This window comes from Metarhizium robertsii (genome assembly GCF_000187425.2).
Source record: "Metarhizium robertsii ARSEF 23 chromosome Unknown MAA_Scf_3, whole genome shotgun sequence".
Taxonomy (NCBI): Eukaryota; Fungi; Ascomycota; class Sordariomycetes; order Hypocreales; family Clavicipitaceae; genus Metarhizium; species Metarhizium robertsii.
Window position 1 is genome coordinate 4,093,357 of NW_011942171.1, and position 19,958 is coordinate 4,113,314.

The following is a 19,958-nucleotide window of genomic DNA, read 5'->3' on the forward strand; positions in this document are numbered from 1 at the left end:
CTCGAGTGGTCGACTTGATTCGCTGGCCCCACCTCAAGTACTCAACTTGCATCCTTCGGTGCCGAGTTCATGGCCGCCAGGTACCAGCCGTGACGCAGCGGGCTGCTTGCTTGCTTCCAGGCCCAAAGCTTCTCTCCCCACCATCCCCGTCGCCATTCTTACCAGTCCTTTGCCGCTCACTTCTAGCATTTCTCGCATCGCAAGATTCCTCGCTTCTCTCCCTGGTGGACATCTTCGAGAAAGTATCTGTTGCTGCCTGTGTATTGACTCTCTCGCGTTTGTCTTGCAGCCATGGCGTCACTGACTGGTTTGTTTACCCCTCCATCCATCGAGCTTCACCGCTGGTGGCAACTTGCTGACAAGTGCAACCTTAGTCGTGGTCAAGCACCAGGGCAAAAAGTACGATGTCGAAATCGACCCCTCATCGACTGGCGAAGACTTCAAACTACAACTCTTTAGCCTCACCAACGTTGAGCCGGAACGACAGAAGATCCTGATTAAAGGTGGACAGCTTAAGGACGATGCCGACATGACCAAGCTCGGGCTTAAGCCCAACCAAGTCATAATGATGATGGGCACTCCCGGATCCGGCGGCGGTGATCTTGTGCGCCCCAAGGATAGCATCAAATTTGTTGAGGACATGACCGAAGCCGAACAAGCTCAGCAAGTCGGAGCTACCCCCGCCGGCTTGGTCAACCTGGGAAACACGTGCTATTTGAATTCGACTCTCCAAACGTTGCGATCCATCCCCGAACTTCAGACCTCGTTGCAGACATATAAGCCCAATTCGTCTGGGCTGATGGCAGGTATGGCCTCGGCCGACTTGGCTTCGCAGCTGGCCAGTCTGTACAGGAAAATGAGCGAGACGCAAGACGCATTCCCGCCCATGAACTTCCTCACCGCTCTGAGGGTTGTCTTCCCTCAATTTGCAGAAAAGGCCAAATCGAACAACGGCTATGCTCAGCAGGACGCAGAGGAGGCTTGGTCGCAAATTGTTCAGCAACTGAGCCAAAAGGTCAAGATCAAGGAATCCGATGATGCGCCGGAAATGTCCTTTGTTGATAAATACATGTCGGGCGAATTTTCTTCAACCTTGGAATGCGATGAGGAAGAAGCCCGCAATGGTGGCGAGCAAGTCATGACATCCAAAGACCAATTTTACAAGCTCAACTGCCATATTGACGGATCTACGAACCATCTGCGTGACGGAATTCTTGCTGCCCTGAGTGAGAAGCTGGAGAAGAAGTCGGATGTCTTGGGCCGCGACGCTACTTATACCAAAAAGTCCAAGATTTCCCGCGCCCCCAAATACCTGACTGTTCACTTTGTACGATTTTTTTGGAAGCGAGAGACGCAGAAAAAGGCCAAGATTATGCGAAAAGTCACCTTTCCTCAAGAGTTGGATATTGTTGAATTTTGCTCGGATGAGTTGAAGAAGGCGTTGATACCCGTGCGTGACAAAGTTCGTGAGGTGAGGAAGGACGAAGAGGACATTGAGCGGGCTCGTAAGCGCCGTAAGAAGAACAATGACCAAGACGTGGGCGATATTCCCGGAGGAGCGGGTTTGCCTTCGGAGAGGGAGAAGAAGGAGAAGAAGGAAAAAGAGGCCGAGAAGAAGCCCCAGACGTCTGCGGACGGTGACACAGAGATGGGCGAGACTTTCAAGACGGACGCGGAAATTGACGCAGAGAAGGATGCTGCACTTCTGGCTGCCAAGAAAGAACTGAATTCGTTGATCGACCCGGCGCTTCGCAATGACGACGGTGCAAACCAGTCAGGTCTATACGAGCTCCGTGGCGTCGTCACCCATCAGGGTGCTAGCGCGGATAGCGGCCACTACACCTCGTACGTCAAGAAGTCAGCACCCATTGACCCCAAGACTGGGGAGAAGGGCGAGGAGGACGGCAAGTGGTGGTGGTTCAACGACGACAAGGTGACTGAGGTTACCGTGGACAAGGTCGAGGCCCTGGCCGGCGGCGGCGAGTCACACTCGGCACTGATTTTGCTGTACAAGGCTGTTCCTTTGCCTTCATCTGAGGGAACCATGGAGTAGATGCGGCAAGCTGTTCGTTTTGACGGCGTATCGGAATGAGGATCGCAATAGATGAGGCGAATACCTTTGAAGAGTGGAGTGGTGACATCGGCAGGACAAGATAGCGCAGGATAAGATGAAGATGTAAAACCCCCCCTTTTTTTTCGCTACTCAGATATTATTGTACATGTGTATGGGTATCTCTGAAAACGCCGTCCATGCATTGTATCATACATTTTCCAATATACGCGCAATCCATTATGACTTGCCGCCCTTTTCGTGCCGTTCCCTAACCCGCTCCTTGAAGGACTCTAATTTCCGCTCCAACCCCAGCTTCTGCTGTGTCAAGTGGTCTTTTTGCGCTTCCAAAATAGCAACCTGCTCCGCCGTCGACGTTTCTCTGAATTGTTTGATGGCCTTATCTCCCATCAGCAAACTCAAATTGCTCCGTTTAGGGAGCTTGAAAACGTCTTACCTGTCCCTTTTGTTGATCTGACTTTAGTTGCGCGCCCGTGATTGCGCCGACGCAAATAACGGCAGCTACGGCCACTGACCACACGCCTCTTTTGAACTTTTCTGGGCGCGTCCACTGATACGCCATTTCCCCCCTTCTTTATTCTGGTTCGGTGGTCTGGTTCCGCGAGTGTTGGGTATTTCCCCGGGCCTCGTGACGGAGAAGCTTAGCCAAGTGTCATGGGTGAGCGGGATGGGGTGTCGCAGGGCTCGGGAGCTGAGCGGCAGTGCGGATTGCCGATTGAAGAGGGCTGCGGTGCGGAGTGCGAAGCGGGCGATGAGGTTGAGGGCTTGCTTTGTAAAGGCTGACGGCTTGATGTCGTTGGAGAGGATGGAGATTCAAGGTGGACCGGCACGCCATGGGTGTTGGAGGCGGCAATGGGGCCGGTTTGGAGATGGGCGTGCAGGGGGCATGACTAATCCCGTGTGTCAGTGGGATAAGCTGCTTATATTGGATGCAACTGAAGGCATAGACGGAGTTGCTTTATTTATTTTTCCTTTCTAATTTTTTTGGTGGTTGAGGTCATGGACATGAATTGATGCTCAGATGACTTTAGATTCTCGTTTGACGTCTGGTGCGGCCCCGCCTGTAACGTATGCCGGCTTGGTTTCGCCATGTCCAGTGCGTCTAATAGGTGCGGGTGTTGGAAACGCGTTTGAAACACTTGCGTGCCATGTGCAGTCGTCCCGTCTGGTGGAATAGTGCCTGAGTAGAGCTGGTAGGGAGTAGTCAGTCGTTGCGTGTATGTCTCCTCAAGAGACACGCCTTGCCGAGCTTCAACTCGGGTTGTTTGTTGTCGCTTGGTGATGTTTAGTAACTGATGACAAGAGGCATTAGCAAAGCCAGATCTGGCCAACGGCCAACAGTCTCAGACGCCGAGATCCACATAAGCTCGATCGATTACCGATGCCGTCACCATGCCCCTCCATCTCCTTCACCCCTCCGTTTCTCTCCTCGCCAGGAGATGAAGTAGAGACGAGGCCCAGCCCGTCTTGCTTCTTTCGTTTTCGACAATCGAAATAATCAAACACTGTCCTTGCTTGCCATCCAACGCCGGGCCTGCCTTCATACGCCGCCAATTGGCTAGATCTGCTTCCCGCTCGCTGATTCCCGTCCATCCATCCATCCGTCCATCCATCGCTCGCCCGCCCCCAAAGACATCCAAACCACCATGTCCACGCCTCGATTGTTCCTCGTCCGCCACGGCGAAACAGAATGGTCCCTCAGCGGAAAGCACACGGGCCGCACCGATATTCCCCTCACTGCCAACGGCGAGAAGCGAGTCCGCGCCACAGGCAAGGCCCTCGTTGGCCCTGATCGCCTCATCGTCCCGCGCAAGTTGGTACATATGTAAGCATACGGCATCACGCATCATGCACCGTCCTCCCTTGCGTCTTCTCTTCTCCAACACTTCCCCCTCCTTGAGTCCTAAACCCTGGACATGCTCGCCGTCAAGGTTCCCCGCGCAGGGCGTAATTGCCTCGGTGTACGACAACTCCGCGCACGAAGCCGACAACTGGGCAGCCTTTGGCCCATGGCATGCCGTCTTTCCCCCCCTTGGCTATTATACCTATACGACAAACCCTCTATGCCAGGATACTGATGCCTGTTGCCCAAGCCGTGCTGCTACGGCCCCTTCCACGCCGCCGCCAACGGGCCGAGCTCTGCGGCCTGCATTTACTTGCATAACGCGCTCCTCTCCTTCACCCCCCCTCCTATAACACAAGTCCCCAGCGTCATAATACCGCCGTCGTGTAAGGACGTTCTGGCTGGAGCCACGACGCTCCCTGCATGCACCATCGTACCAATGCCTGCTCTCTTTTGCATTCATGCATGCTCTTTCCCCCCCCCTCGCCAACGGGGCCAAGAAGTCTCCAAGAGTCCAAGCACATGCTGACCGGTAATCTTAGCTACGTCTCGCCGCGGAAGCGTGCCCAGCGGACGTTTGAGCTGATAAACCTGGGAATATCAGGTGACTTGCCGTGGAAGGCACACGGCGAAGGCGCCGAGAAGGGCCTGGAGTGCGGCGCAAAGATCCAAGTGACCGAGGACGTGAGGGAGTGGGACTATGGCGACTACGAGGGCATCACGTCTCCCGAGATCCGCAAGATTCGCGCCCAGCAGGGCATACAAGGGACCTGGGATATCTGGAGGGACGGGTGTCCCGGCGGCGAGTATGTCACCGCTGCACTCTTGCGCGTCCCCTCCCCCCTTTTTGACGCTTTGCGTTTGCTGACTTTCTTTGCGTACAAGGAGCCCGGAGCAGGTCACCGAGCGTCTAGACCGCCTGATTAGCGAGATCCGCGAAAAATGGCACAAGCCCGCCATTGGACAACCCAAGGAAAAGGATGTCCGTGGCGACGTGTTGATCGTGGCGCATGGGCACATCCTGCGTGCCCTGGCCATGAGATGGGCTGGCAAGTCGCTGCAGGACGGGCCGGCGTTTTTGCTCGAAGCCGGTGGCGTCGGCACATTGAGGTGCGTGAATCTTGACAAAAAAAAAAGCATCTTACATACAATCTTTTGGGGGTTTCGTGCTAATAGTTTGTTAGCTACGAGCATCATAAGTTGGACGAGCCGGCCATCCTGCTCGGCGGTTCGTTCATGGTCGATCTTGACGACAAGTAATAGAGACTTGAGGCGCCGGCATCAGACCCGATTTGAATATATAGACTACACCTATAGCACGGCATGCATCTAGACGTCAAACTAGCAACATGAAAGAAATTTGACATTTTGAACCGCTCTTGTTTTTTTTTTTCTTTTTGGTGGCGCACGCCGCTTCACTGTATACGCATTCGTTATTCAAACTCCATCAGTTTCCATTTGCAAAACGCATTGCCGCACTCCAAAACTCTCCCTACACCTCAAGCACGGTGTTATTGCAAAGGTCATAATCCGGGTCTAGACGGGGCCCAAGATACCGAGATACACGGGCAAGATGAACCGCCCAAGAGCGCAGGAGCGCAGATAGGAGGCGTCCGCCAAGACACCAATGTGCGCCGATTCGGCCCTGGAATACCGTATCAGAACACCAAGCTCTCTCCTCAGGGGTGGATTCTCGCCACGGCATTTATCATCCTCGGCCCTGGGGGATCGGCCAGGTCTAGTATGCGGCCGTGTCTATGACCGTCTTCAAGTCGAGTCCCCAGCCTAGAACCCGTGATATCAAACGTTTGACCCCTTTCCACGCTGTAGCTCTTCGCTGTAACGTAAATGCCCAACTGTTCCATCACAGACGCAACACTTTCTTATAACCTGTGCATGGACTTGATCACGGGGTCACGCCTGCTTCACTACAAAGATTGAGAATACCTACGCTATCCCTGGGTCCTGGCTGGAGTGCTCGAAATCCACGCACTGCATTTTTTAGAAATTCTCTGCGTCACTTGTCCCCGGAGATGGTAAACGGTTCCTTCCTCGTCATGACGGATGGTATTTCGCCAAGGGTAGTTTGGATCCTCGACCTGCTGATATTTTGTTGATAAGCGTACGCTGGCAGCTGGGATTTGGACACCCCTTGTTGGCGGGTGAGATTGACTTCTGCACGTCGGGGATGGAGACGGATGCACGGGCAATAATGCGGGGCTGCAGTATTTCCGTCCGGACGTTTGTTTTTGATATTTGATTTCCGTCAATGGAGGGCCTGGCTTGACACTTGGATGCGTGAACAATGGTGTTCCTTGGCTTGGGGGGTTGGCGTGGGGAGCCATCATGTTTTTGAATTTGAAAAGGGCCGCCAGTGGTGTCTGGTGGTTTGGGACGCCATTTGGGGGGGAGAGAATAGTTTTGGAGGCTGGCTTGCTACTTATGCTGCAGCTATGTACACAGGTACTGGTACTGGGAAGGACAGGTGATTATTTTTCTTTTCTATTTGTATTTGGAATCTCGTATACTCTTGTAATGCGGTGACTATGCACAGGGAACCTCGACGTCTTGTTGGCAGGACAGGCTTCGCCATCAGCTACTCGACAGCCTCAGATGTGAGCAGTGGTCGAGGCCGTCTTGTCGCCTCGTGCGAAAAAGACCCTTCGCACCATGTGGTTCCCTCCATGCGCATGGTCAAATGAAATGTCCTCATCCATGGTCGCAAACTTGAAGTTGTTTCCCACGCCGGCTTCATCGAATATCGCCCTGATCTGGTCCTCGGAAAACCCGTGGTGACGGATACCCAAGGATGTGGCGCCGTGGTCGAGCGGCGCATGGCTTACAAAGTCGACGATGAAGAGGCTGCCTCCCGGCTTCAGGCGCTCTGACAATCTTTTAGCCGCCAGCACACAGTCGTCAATGTGGTGGAAACCCAGGCCGACGCCCGCGAGGTCAAAGTCGAAGAAGTTTGGGGATGCGAAAGCCGCTGGCGACGGGTCGTCCGGAGAGAAAAGGTTGCCGAGGTATGCGGCGCGCTTGTCCAGTGCTAGGCCCTGGAAATGGATTAGATGTCTGGAGTCATCAAGTATTGCGTCGATCAAGTCTGAATACCCAGGCGGATGGCTTGTGTTTTGGCTTACATTGGCTTTGGCGTTGGCGTTGTACCGCTCAACCATGGATTCGGCAATGTCAATGCCCACGCACTGGCTCAGGTCAGCCCCTAGAGCCTTTTGGCCATCTCGTTAGCATTCGTCGAGTCAAGGCGTGAGGATGCCCTGGTGCACTTTACCCTGCTCACAAGCCCTGTGCCGCAGGCATAGTCGAGAAGTCGACCGCCGGGTTTTACTCCCAGAAAGTCGGACCGCTGTTGCAGCTCCTCGTGTAGCTGGCCAACGGTCTTTTGAAATTTTTCGTCATAGTCTGGAGCGAGCTTGCTATTTACAAATAGAGCACTTGTTAGAAACTTTTCAACTACAGAGCGTTCAATGTAGGTCTGGCATGGACGTCATTATGGCGAGACACTGAATGCCTTGGAGGTTCCGGACTGTCCCGCCGAGTCCATGCTGGGGATGGCGTTTATTCTGGATATATTATGGAGATACAGAGCGACGTACTTGAAGTAAGCCTGGTTGATGCCTGTGGTAGCATCCGACATGGTGGTGGCGTTTTTCTGAGTTGCTGAAAATGGACCCGAGCACGCGCGAAGAAGCACACTTTGAGTCGCAAGGTTTTGCAAGCAAGATATTCCAAAATCCACTGAATGAATCCTTCGACGATGGAGCTTGGGACTGAAGAGTACGTCTGTGGAAGGGACTGAGCTTGATTTTATATCTTGCCCGTCGCGGACACTTCTCGGGACGTTTCTCTCCTCGGTATCTTGCCGCGTGGAAACCAAAACCTCCCGCCGTAATAAGTTGCCGAATGGAGGCAGACCAGACTAAGAACCCCGCTGTGGACGATTCTGGTCTCAACCCAAGATCAACTGGAGCAGAGTTGACGCAGAAGTCAAGGCTAGCTTCGGACTGGATGCTGATGCTGATGCTGATGCTGGAAGTGGAGAGGATGGCACGTCTCCAAATTGAACCTGTTGCGTGCATTTTTTTTTTTTTTTTTTTTGCCCAACAAGGAGGCTGTACTCCTTCGCCCAATACTTGGTCGTCATACTTTCCAACCTCCACAGACTTTTGCGCCACGCAGCTTGCCTGTCACGGTCAACAATCGGCATGAGCAGTGCGTGCTTCAATAGTCACTCTTCAAATCGTGTTGATGGAGTCGAACATGCCTCCTCATCCGGGCTTCCAGCAGTTTGCCAGCAGGGGGGTTACGCCCACAAGGTCGTGCATGTACGACGGCAATATCCTACAAGAACGACAGCGGCCAAAACTATTACAGCTCAGGGCTTCGAGTCGGATACTACTGCAGTCGTGATGAGCCGTCAGAATAGCCTGCCTTTGTCTGTATTCCCATGCCTGAAGCGTCTATTAAGCTCACAAATTTGCAAAGCAGCCACATTTGGGGCATCATTGGGCAAGGAGGAGGAGGACTCAATGGACATAGTCCAGTCCAAGACTGGATGGACTTGGCAGTCGAATGTGAAATCAAATAGAACTTTGCGGTACATTGGCGACCGTCAAATATCCAGCTATGGCTTGCTTCACGTCAGCCCATCATGCCATGACCGAAAATGGGAGAAATTCAACATTGCATACAAACAAACAGTGAGGAGCGACTGGGTGTTGCTTAATCAAGTATTTGGCCACTGTGAATAGCGAGAACCGACTCCAGACCCAGTGGATGCATTTTCTTTTGGAACAGATGGTCAAGCAGTTTCATAATAGCCCAAGGGCCCTATTCCAATTGAACCTAATTACTCGGCTGGCAAGTCAAATTTGCTTGCCAAACAGCCGTCGAGGTTCTAGCGTATGTCTTCAAGAGCCTCAACCCCCTTTGACTAGCCGCGACATGTCCCCTATTATTGCCGTTTGCTTGGTCGGTTGAAGGCAGGCCGTTATTGTCGGGGGTTGCGATGCCACAAAGCATCATTCGGAGCAGCCAGCCAAGCACAACAAGTCCTGCTGCCAAGTGTTGGGTAGCAACAACCGATGTGACCAGGCAGAATACATATAATCAGGGATGTTGGCGAAGACAAATTGGTCCAGGAGGTTCTGTGCAACGAAAACTGCAGTAAACCGGAGCATGCCTCCTTGCAGAACCCTACATGTCTCTTGCATAATAGGAGAGTGTGCTGCTCTTCATGCTTCGCGGGCGTGGCTGGTTCACATGACTTCTGTTGGCTGTGCTGTTTTTTGTTGTGCATGTCTGGCCAGGGTTGTCTCCCCATCGTCGGTCGAGGGATTTTATGCACAGCTTCCATGGCACGCCCCGGGCATGGCAAGGTTTGCACATCGACCAGACTCTTGCAGGTAAAGTACCACGCTACCGAGCACCAAAGGTACCAGACAGACTTCCAGTCAGCATCTCCTCCCGCTGTGAAGTGAAATGTGACGGCAGCTCGACGGCATGTGCAACCCCCGTCATCGTCCTGTGCAAGGCTGGCAGGGGGCAAGGTGGCAAGACCAGGGCAGCAGAACCATCTGTCAGCTCTGTCCATGGACACTAGCAGCACCAGCGGATCACGGGTGATCATGCAGCTGCAGGCGCGCACCGTTCCGTGCCCCAGCTAAAGTTTCGTTTTCATGCAGTCAGTCCGTTCAATGTTGCCTGTCGTCGCTGTCTTGGATAGGGGCGTGCAGGGAGGCCATCTGCACATTGCGTCCATGTCTTCACAATAGTACATACATACGTTCCGGTCTGCCCCGGTCCACCTGGCCATGGTTCTGAAGCCGATTGAACAAAACATGGCACCAACATCATATTTGACCTTTGCATATCAATTATTCTGCAGACCTCTGGGTAGTGGATGGATCCTTGGCGACGGGCCGTGAGCCAGGCCAACTTGTCCACGCACAACGCTACATGTATACAGAGTCCTCCGCTTGCGCCCTGCCTCCCTTTCCTCTGGTATTCGCTGCACAGTTCCTTGCCGGCCGTTTCTAATGCCGTCGTCGACGCATTTGCCGTAGTAATAACCGTGGCTTCGCCCTAGACGTGACTCAATCGCATGGGCGCAATTCTCAGCCAACGATCCCTCGCTCCGTGAACCCCGCAGGCGACTCCTTGGATGGTTCCCGAAACGTCCACCTGCAGCTGCCCGCTCACCGCTGCTTCCCGAGCTTGGCACGGAGTAATGTGGTGTGTTTGGCCGCAACGCTGTTGGCTGCTCAGGACGTGCCGGGCATGGGAAGGTCATGTCTCATACATACTTGGTAGTTGACGCACCGTTTGCTGTTCCCGGCTTATTCATCCACTGAACTTGTGCAATGGAATGCCCTGTCCAACTGCTTCTCACCAACAGTTGGAAATTCCATGTCCCATGTCCGCTGCGCTGGTTTCAGTTGAAAGAAACGTCTGTTGAGCGGATGGAATGGAAATTTACAAAACAAGTGCGCATCGACTTTCCCGATTGCCAATATCCTATACCACATCTCCGCTGGGCATGGAATGTAAAATACATATTGAGTTTGAAACAACCGCTGATGGGCCACAAGCCCATACCATACGGTGGTTCGTATCATCGCAGTCGATGAAGATGCAGAAGGCGGACATGTCAGACTTATTATCTATGGTTTCGTTTTCACCTTAGCTTGTCCCTTTTGTGAGGTGTATGCATTTTGAGAGCCAAGTGTCTCTCGTCCAAGACTCGTTTGCGTACGAGACACGGGACTTTCAGAGATGTTTCCACGCCGTCTTGTATGTCAGCTTTACATCGCTCCAGACAGTCACAGAAGCACATTTTTTAGTGCTCATTGCCAGGAGGCTTTTGACCCCTCAAGGTGTTGTGCCTAAAGGAATGATCCAAAGTGGTCGTGAATCAATCAAAACTCTTCCACGCCAAAAGCCTGCGGGATAGTAAAATGTGGTTGACCTTGCCAGGTCACACTGGTAATCTCACACCTGGCACAAAGACTCGGCTACGTGAGATGAGCTTTACACCACCCCTCCGTCAATAACCCTGGTGGTATTGTCGAGGGTGTTCGGGACTAGGCATGTGTCGTGAATGCGGCGGGGAGCAGACTTGAGCCGGCCATGGCATTCGGTGTCGATCGGCCGCCCCATATCCACGCACTTGATCGCGGAGTCGGAAGGGGGAGGCAAATGTGGTGGTGGTCCGTCGACGAGGCCAAATGTCTTGCTTCATCAGGCATAGTCATCACGTCGCCTAGTCGCCAACACACCAGTAGTATCCTGCTCGAAAATTGGGGCCGAGCGCGCGGAAAGATGCAGGCTACCCGGGTTGCATGCATGGTCCGCATGAAAAATTCATCACGTGATGTGCCGCCTCTGTGGTTGGTGAGCGGGACGGGCCTTGGTTCGGGCCAATGAATCCAGGACAATGTTTGTGCAGGCTGAATCAATGTGTCGGACACACGTCCCTCCAATGGCCAGCCCCTGAGTCCGACATGGTGCATGGTGTTGACGTAGTGCAACCTGGGACTCTGAGAAGGTCGGTGTGGCAGCAAGTGGCAGCCAGTGCGTCGTGAAAAGGGAAGTGAAAGCAACCTCAAGGTGGCAAGCTGACAATCATTGAGCCGGGACTAACGGCTGACCATGCAGCCGCGCGTTTGGTGTTTGAAGGTGCAGCCGCTGTTACCCCGGTGTTCTCACGTTTGACCCGACATGTCACCTCGTCTGGCATCATGACAATGCATTGATGTGGGTCGGTCTGCAATTGAGGTCACCAGCAAGGATGGGTGTTCGACCTTGATGCGACTCGTTGATGGCAGTAGTAGTACCCCCGAGACCGAGTTTACAGCGGTTGAATGAGAGTGGGGCTTCTGGCCCTTAGCAACTCGGTCCGTATGTAGGGCGTATGAGGGGATCAGTTCCCGAGGGCTGTGTTGGCGTTGACGACCTTGCCCATGTGTAGGCCGCTCATTTTGTTCGCTCCTTCAACTCTTGGACTTCGTGTGCGGGGTGGTTGCGTTACTCCAACTAGCAACTCGCCAAGTCTCGTGGTGTTGGGCGGTTGGCCAGCACTACTCAAAGTGCCAAGTCGTGCGTCTTGTGTCTTGTGTCTTGTGTCTGGTTGTAGTGGCCGACATGACACGTCGCCCTCCTCTTTTCGCTGCTAACATGGTGCAGAGGCGGTTGGTATCTGGTATACTCCCCCATGAGAAATGTACATGCTGATTTGATAACTTGCGCTGCGCACCTACAGGTAGGAATCTATTTGGTGACGGATGTACGAGGATGTTGCTTTGTTGCTAATAGCGTAGTCGCAGAGAGGAAGCAAATCTCTTCCATCCTCTCCGCGAAACGAGAAGCAGGAAAAAAAAAAAAGAGACAAGCAAAGAGAGCCCGAACGATTTCTATCAGGGCTCCAAGTAGCCGATATGAAATCTAAATCGAAGCCTTCCATGTGCGGTGGCTGTTGAACCCTCGATGCCGGGTCGTAGTTGGACAACGTGCTTGGATTTTGGCACCAGTGGAAGGCGCTTCCCGTATCTTGATGGACTGCACTGTGCCTAAAAAAGAGTAAAGTGGGGTTATCTCGTCTGGTGGGTGTAGCTCCAAGGAAACCCGCATGGAACAAACGTTGAACAAAGCAAGTATCACCCACCCTCGACACACAAACCGGGCACGCAGCAATGGCAACGACCCAGTTTCTGTAATGGCTGTTTTTGCATGAAATCCTGGGCTAGAACATGAAGCTGCATGTATGTGGTGATGGACCCGGCCAGTCAGGCCGCGAAACCTCATTCATACTACATACATACGATGCCAATCAATTCAATTCAAAGGTTCGTCGAAGCCCGTGGTCCCCGACTGTGACGCGTGCATGCTAAGACATGGGATGTATCGGTCGCCGTATTGTGTGCCGCATCTTTTGGTGGTAGCAAGTTGGCTGGACGTCATAATACATTCGCCAGCAAACGCCGACTTGCTTCCCACGCCCAGCATCAACGTTTCGCAGGACATAGACGATGATTTGGAGCGCCGGTTGCACCAACAAATACCAAATGGTAATCGGCAAGCGATACGAAGCTCCGACCACTTTCAAATGTGGATGGTCACAATTTTGAAGGGCCTGTGTCCTATTCCGACTTATGCCAAACCAAGCATCGCTGCACCAAGAAATTACAACAATCAACCCAACATAACAAACGGGCATCTACCCAAGCTTGGCGAGAGACTCCTACCGACGCATCTCTATCAGGAAAATGCACTTTGTGTCCTCACGGATATCTTCATGGGCGGCGTGTGTGGTCCTGCATCTGACATTAGCGGGTGAAGCCGATAGTTTGCAAGGCCAACCATGGCCTTTTTGCAATCGCAGCGGTTCGCGATCCGGCCTGTCGCATGCGTTTCAGTGTTTCCTGTTTGTTATACCCCTGTCTGTGCCCCTTCACGAGCCTTATCGTGCCGAAGCATGCAAACTAGCGCAAAACAACCATCGAGCGTGGGGAGTAATCTCCAGCCCGATCAAAGGTTCTTGCTTGATTTGCGGCTTCCGGCAGCCGAATGGGCTGGCCATTGGAACGGCATGCCATATTGACCATATCAGCAATGTCACATAAGGTGCCAAGAGTGTTGGAGAGAGAACGACGCTGTTGATCTTGGTCGAGTTCATTCTTCTCCTTAATCCACCCCTGCCCAGCTGCTAAAAAGATGCGACCTAGGAGCAACTCTTGTTGTACCACGCGTGGAGTATCCTTTGACCCGTCTACTAAAATATTGACGAGATCATGTTTCTCAATATCTGAGCCGGAAGTATTCTACGACACGACGCGTTACGTGGACAAGCGACAAATTGGACTGGTGATGAGCCATACACTTACTTGTACGAGGTACAAACGACTAGGATGAGTGCAGGGACATGGCGCGGCAAGGACGGGACGAGCCTTGTTGCGTTTGGCCGAAGCCGTGTTCAATGACACCCCCTCCCTGGCTCCCGTGTTTGTACGCAATGTAACCCCGGCTGTTTAGGCACCGTTGGTTCAACCCGGCCGCTGCCGTGCTTGATTTCTTACCAGGCTCGTTCTATTGAAGCCGGAGTGGACAGAGTGGGTGCGAAGACACGCTTGCATACCTTCGTTCACCGTCGAGGACGACAAGTTTTCTCCTTACTTTTGTTGACCTACTAGGCAACTAGCAGGGTGTAGGAACAAGTCTTGCAGGTACAGCCGTCGCTTGTCGGACGCTGCTCAGCTGATGGGTGTCAGCGGAACTGTCACGCTTTCTTTCAAAATTTGTTTAGTAAGTGCTTCGACCTAAGCCACACCGCCGACCGTTGCTCGTAGCAAGGAGGAACATGAGCGTTTTGCATTCTCACTGGACGACTGTGTACAACCCTGCTTTCCAGCCAGACCAACCAGCGACCAAGTTTAGGTATGCTCCCAGACGGTCGGAAAGCACTAAAACTGACCCACAGCGTGGTTCATCACGCTCCCTCATGCTACTTTGGTGGCAGCTACTGGGATGAGGACAAGATCCACGCGAACACGAGTGTGGCAGGAAAACACAGGCCGCCGCCGCTAGAGGCTATCGCGATTCGCAACCGAGGCATCGTACCAAACTAGCTAAAAGTGGTTTACCAATAGTTACCTCCGGCGTTTTTTGCATACAAAACTATCTGGACCAATGCCCGACACCCACAACTGTGATCCGCCGGATGGCTCCAGGGTGAGTTTGAACATTGACTGGGCGAATGACCCTAAGAAAACCACCAAGCTCCAAAGCCAAGATTGGCATTTCTAGCACAGAAGCCTATACGAGCCCGATGAGGATTCATGTGTATGCTGATAGAACAGGTCCGAGTGAAGTTCTTACTCCTTCAATATCCATCGCGCTAGTTACATGTTTGGGTTACCCACTTTGTGCCGTCTCCCGTCACTACAGGAACAAGGCGGGTGTATCCCATGATCGATGAACGCCAAACTTGAGGCCGGGAGGACAGATCACTTGCAAATCAGAAGCATGACTTCAATTTCACACAACTTGGTTTAACTTTTGAACTCGCACGATGTACCCTTGAGCAGCACCACCTGAGTTCGACTAAGACGATCCACCTGCGTCGTCTTTTAGAGAGATACCAAAGTTGGCACTTGAGCTTTTGGTGCCAGAATATAACCTTGGTAGTTCGAGCGCTCTCTTCGTTAGTCGGGCGGCCGCCCACTTATGGAGGAGACGCGGAATCCAAAAAAATAATAGAGAGCATGCAACATAACGCCTTCAGAAAATAATGTAGGGTCAGCGGCGTTGCCGGGCCGGGCCGTAGCATTTCTCGCCGAATTTCACCACATGGACACATTGCGAGTCGCCGATGGCGCAGTATTTCAGCTCCAAGGGCTGCAGCCGCCAGGAGTTCATTAGCAATTACGAAAAAAAGTATTTGTTTGCCGAGCCTAATACATCGAATGGGATGGCGCCACTTCTAGACAAATGCTAACCCGCTTTTAAATGCTAACATTCCTAAACAGCTCGCGATGACGAAGCCCGTCCGCCATGCATAGCATGGAGCATCTACTCATCCGTCCAAGATGACACTTAGCCTTACTTTGAGCACTTGGCATCTACCCCTGCAGCAAGACACAGTGATGAACCAGCGCAGGACAACTACGACATACCAGAAAGGCGACAAACATAAGCCAAGAGCTGCGGGAGGACCCATCGCCATCCACGCAGCACACTACTCGTGCATCCTGCGGCCGCCTCTGCAGCCAACCCGCTCTCGGGAACGGGCGCGGTCCTTCGGGACCCCAGATGGACGGACCTGAGTTGCTTATTTGTGGGTGGCCATGTACGCGCCCTGGCCTTGAGGAAAAGGCAAAGCGGTGTTTCTCCGCCCCTACAATGAATCAAGGACGTCTTTCACAGCATGCGCATTGTTTCCGATTTGCCTTGAGGATTTGAGGCCCAGAATCACATATTACATGGCGGCACACGCGTGTACAACAAGTCGCAAAACGGAAGAGTAGGCCAGAGGCCAGCTCTAGGGCCAGAATCCGAAGCATGGTTTCGGCGACGATGACGACAGCAAATACAGGAAACAGCACGAGGGAGGACCATGACAAGGACGCCATAGCCATCGCTGTCTCCACGATTTTTAAATATGGGGTTGTCGGTCCGAGCTGGATTCGGCGAACTGCCCGTGACACTTGTTGTATCCCGATTTGTCTCCCGGTTTGCCGGAGGCTTCTACATTTTGCAACCTAGAATTGTTCTCTCTGTGGCAATAGCACCGGACCCTATTGGAGGGTTCTCGTCTCGCCTGCCAAACTGTGAAGTCCGCCCACCATCTCGGTGGGTTGCCAACGAGTCCAAGTAAGTAGGAGGCATCAGCAACGCACACAGTCCCGGACTTGCTTCCACACACGACCACAGCCCACACGCCACGCACACGGCAGCACGACGCATCCATCCAAGCATCCACGCATCATATCACACACACCCTGCCACGCACCAAGTCCCTGTCATGGACCCAGCACCACGGCTGCACACCCCTTATCCACTGTTCTCGTGGCGTCTGGCACACTTGTTCTCATCGCCCGATTGTGGCTCGCTCGCTTGCGCCAGCAGGGCGTCTCCTCCTCCGTTTATTTGCATCGTGCTTCCGCGGCATGAGCGGGCCAGCTGTCTTTTGTGGAGGAATCTCGGTGGAACGTGGTCACGGTCTTGTAAACGGGCAAGACGGGACACGTCTATTGCGGCATCAGCCGTGGGTACGGGATACGGCTGTCATGAATGGCCATTCAGCATGTTCTCAAACGGCGGCGACAAGGAACCTGTTCTGCTTTGCTTACACCAACGAGGTGCATAACCGGTAGCCAACGAGCTGTTCCATCCGCCCTGTTGGGTCGCGGCTAATTTATCATGGTTCGCCGCCACTCCCCTGGCATCGATTTCGTCACCGACAACCATCCTCATCCTCATGGAGCATGAAGAAGCTTCCACCTCTTTTGCCTTAGCACGCATCTTGTCCATCCATCAAGCCAATGCCGGTGCCAGTGAGGGGCATGCGCATCATTCCCGCCCGTACAATTTGTGTCCTGCCTGTATTATCCCTCTGCTGCGATATTACTTGACCTGGATTGCTTGTACCCTGGCGCATACAATACACAACTTGTGGGCAACCAACCATGGGACCCTGGTCCTTTTTACAATCAACAAGGAGGGGTTGAGTGACGAGACATCTGCAAGAACAAACCCAAATGCAAAAAGAACCAATACATATGGTGCGGAAAACAGGCCAAAAGCCCTAGCGAGGATGAATGAGAGTGTTGACTTGGAAATTGGGCTTTAATCAGCTGCAATGCCTTGCCCTTGGCTTTTTTTAATGAAATTATCTTGACCTTGAAGATAGCCTTGCTTATGACCGAACAGCTTGCGGGCATTTCAACTGTTTATTGTCAAGGCATGTTGCGGAGTAGCCATATACGACTGGGCCGAATACAGACAACGACATGACGATTGAATGGTCTTCACCGCCCTTCAGAATCCTCGGCAGTCAGAGTATTAGCAATTTATGCGAACGCAAGCCTCTGCAGTTGGTGTCAAATGCAGCAATAATACCGTTGGCACAGGGTGTCGGGTCGTATCGCGCCGAACCTTGTTCCCCAATGCAAAAAAGAGCCTCCGAGCGCCTGCCCGAACAATAACTAGACTACTTTATGCCATGAACCCTACAGATCAATGCACAGTGCTCTGAGTGCGGCCATCTTCAGCTTGTAAGCAACATGTGCGGCCGAAAACTTCAAGCGACAACCGACGGGGGTGAGCATACATGCAATTGAATTGAATCATGGGTTTGGTCATATTGACGCACCTGCCTATGCGTTAGCATTTGTTGTTTTGTTTTATTATTACCCATTTCTAGAGCTGCCCTTTTTTTTTTTTTTTCGAGGAGCGAGAAAAAGAAATCTGAGCCAGTCCCAACTCTCCGGAATTGCAGTTGTCCGCGGGAGGGATGTGGCGGACGGGCCGGTTCCCGTTTCCGAGCTTCATGGCTCTTCCCTCAACCGTCAGCCTCTGCTCGGCAGAATCCATCATCAGCGGATGGGGCCGGCGGCTGTCCTCATAGTCCAATGAATGGATGCGAAACGAAACACGACTGAAGAAGAAGGCGGGGGAACAGGGCAACAAAGCAAAGGGCATTTGAGCAAACCCCGAAAACAACAGACCAAACGGGACAAGAAGGGGAAAAAATCTTTCCCTTGGTACCACACGACAACAGTGGGTGTTAGGTGAGCACACGCCCCTCGAATATTGGCCCTTGGGAGGACCGGTTGACTGGCGAGAAGTCCGGTTGCGGCTCGGCCCAACCTTAGAAGCCATCCAACCCGGACAGAGTAAGGAGTGCATACGTGGATCAACTTGTCAACTATGCTGGATCTGAGGTCAGCGTCGCATCACCATGACCGTCGTCACGCCCAGATGCTTGGCTGTTGAAGGGCCACCATGGGCCTGGCTGGAGGCACTCGACGGCTTCAAGGCCTCCTGGCGCGAGTGCTCGGGGGCTGGCAATGCTGCCATGACGCTGCCCTAGACCCAACAAGTTCAGTTAGCCTCAATCTGGGCCCGAGCACTGGGAACGGCACGACGCCGGCCCATCCGCCCGTCATTACATTCCCGTCTTCTGGGCCTTCTGGGTTCCCATGCCGTGTCATTCCATGCGTCCCAAGGTTTGCTGCCCTTTGCCTTGTCCACTCCGCGTCGACCGCCCACAGGCTACAGCCCACAGTCTGCCTCTCGTCTTCCCTGCATAACAGAAGTGTGAGCAGGCTGGGCTGCGGCCTAAGGCGGTCTTGGACCTCACCTTGGACCTCGCTCCTTGGCCCTAGAACCTTGAACCTGGAGCCGTGGACTTTGGCAGCTGATTCTCTAGCGACACGCCCTCCCTCTTCTGCCCGAGGCCCTGGCCATCCGTTTGGTTGCGCTGCCCCTCACAAACCGAATGCAAGGACGGAAACGCAGTCGCAATCGCGAGACGACTCACTGCCTCATTGCACAAGCCGGTAGGTACCGATACGGCTCTCGCTGAGTAGACTGACTGGTGGACGGACTGAGAGGCGAAACACCCACGGCCGCGGCCATGGCTCCGCAGCTACTCGGTCCGGGGCGCCATCACCAATTCCAGAGCTCCAGGTGCCACGGACCACGGGGCGCCCTCAGTCTTTTAGCGGTCTGGCTGCTCCTGAATTGTCGTCGAGCCCCAACTGTTTCTGTAGGTTTCTGTCTGTTGGCTCGTCCAAAGTCGTAGACGGTTGGTCAACCGTACACTACTGTACACACCAGGGCACGCCAAGGGTACCGCCCAGTCAGGATTCGTCACTTGATCTCAGGCGCTGTCTTCTGGTCTGGGTCCAAGTTGCCACCGCTAAAGAGTCACTGACAGATGTCGACCGGTCCTGTGTAACTTGTTCCCCATTGGCCTAGGGACTTAGGGACAGAGGCCTTGCTTGGAAGATGATGTCAGGGATATGCCATGTCGTCAGAAGCTTCACGCGGGGCCAGTTATTGCCTTGCACCATCAAAACCTATCAAGGAGTTGGCCTGCGTATTAGAAGGAACAGTCGTTTGGCCACTTTCTTGTTTGGCCAGAGCTTCAGGGCCGCAGTCAGCACAGTGAGACGTCTCACAGGCTACACAGCACCGGGCTGGCCGGTGTTTATGTATGTATTATCGCCAGATGGTAATAATGAATGGCCTCAATACACACTCGAGTCAAAGTCCTGCGTTGAAGACAAGGTCACATGTCGCCCATGTCGCGCCATTCAACCAATAGTGTTTTGTCTTCCAGGCGTGGACGCTGGTTCGGCGGTGGTTGTGGCCGTCATTGCTGCGGCACCAAGCAAGCCAGCATGCCAGCATTGGAGCACGCAGGCTGGGCATTTTGTACGCAGTCGACAGTCGACGGCCTGGGCACCACAATAAGCAAGGAGCCAAGGTGAAGTACAGGATACCGAGTACTGAATACAAAATGTG

General features: G+C 53.3%; 4 protein-coding genes across 4 annotated transcripts; 3 read left to right on the forward strand and 1 right to left on the reverse strand.

The window, feature by feature from the left end:
- Nucleotides 1-291: 291 nt before the first annotated feature.
- MAA_09297 (ubiquitin hydrolase) lies at nt 292-2,053 on the forward strand (the record flags this gene model as incomplete). Its single annotated transcript, XM_007827295.1, has 2 exons — nt 292-307; nt 375-2,053. 2 exons carry the CDS (start codon nt 292-294, stop codon nt 2,051-2,053), a joined length of 1,695 nt encoding a protein of 564 aa, XP_007825486.1.
- A 1,664-nt stretch (nt 2,054-3,717) lies between these two features.
- Nucleotides 3,718-5,174, forward strand: MAA_09298 (phosphoglycerate mutase; the record flags this gene model as incomplete). Its single annotated transcript, XM_007827296.2, has 4 exons — nt 3,718-3,896; nt 4,457-4,720; nt 4,800-5,024; nt 5,099-5,174. The coding sequence occupies 4 exons, from the start codon at nt 3,718-3,720 to the stop codon at nt 5,172-5,174; spliced, it is 744 nt and encodes a 247-aa protein (XP_007825487.2).
- A 1,349-nt stretch (nt 5,175-6,523) lies between these two features.
- MAA_09299 (uncharacterized protein) lies at nt 6,524-7,569 on the reverse strand (the record flags this gene model as incomplete). Its single annotated transcript, XM_007827297.1, has 4 exons — nt 6,524-6,967; nt 7,055-7,141; nt 7,204-7,348; nt 7,529-7,569. 4 exons carry the CDS (start codon nt 7,567-7,569, stop codon nt 6,524-6,526), a joined length of 717 nt encoding a protein of 238 aa, XP_007825488.1.
- A 6,717-nt stretch (nt 7,570-14,286) lies between these two features.
- On the forward strand, nt 14,287-14,554 carry MAA_10995 (uncharacterized protein; the record flags this gene model as incomplete). Its single annotated transcript, XM_011412940.1, has 2 exons — nt 14,287-14,363; nt 14,407-14,554. 2 exons carry the CDS (start codon nt 14,287-14,289, stop codon nt 14,552-14,554), a joined length of 225 nt encoding a protein of 74 aa, XP_011411242.1.
- Nucleotides 14,555-19,958: the final 5,404 nt, after the last annotated feature.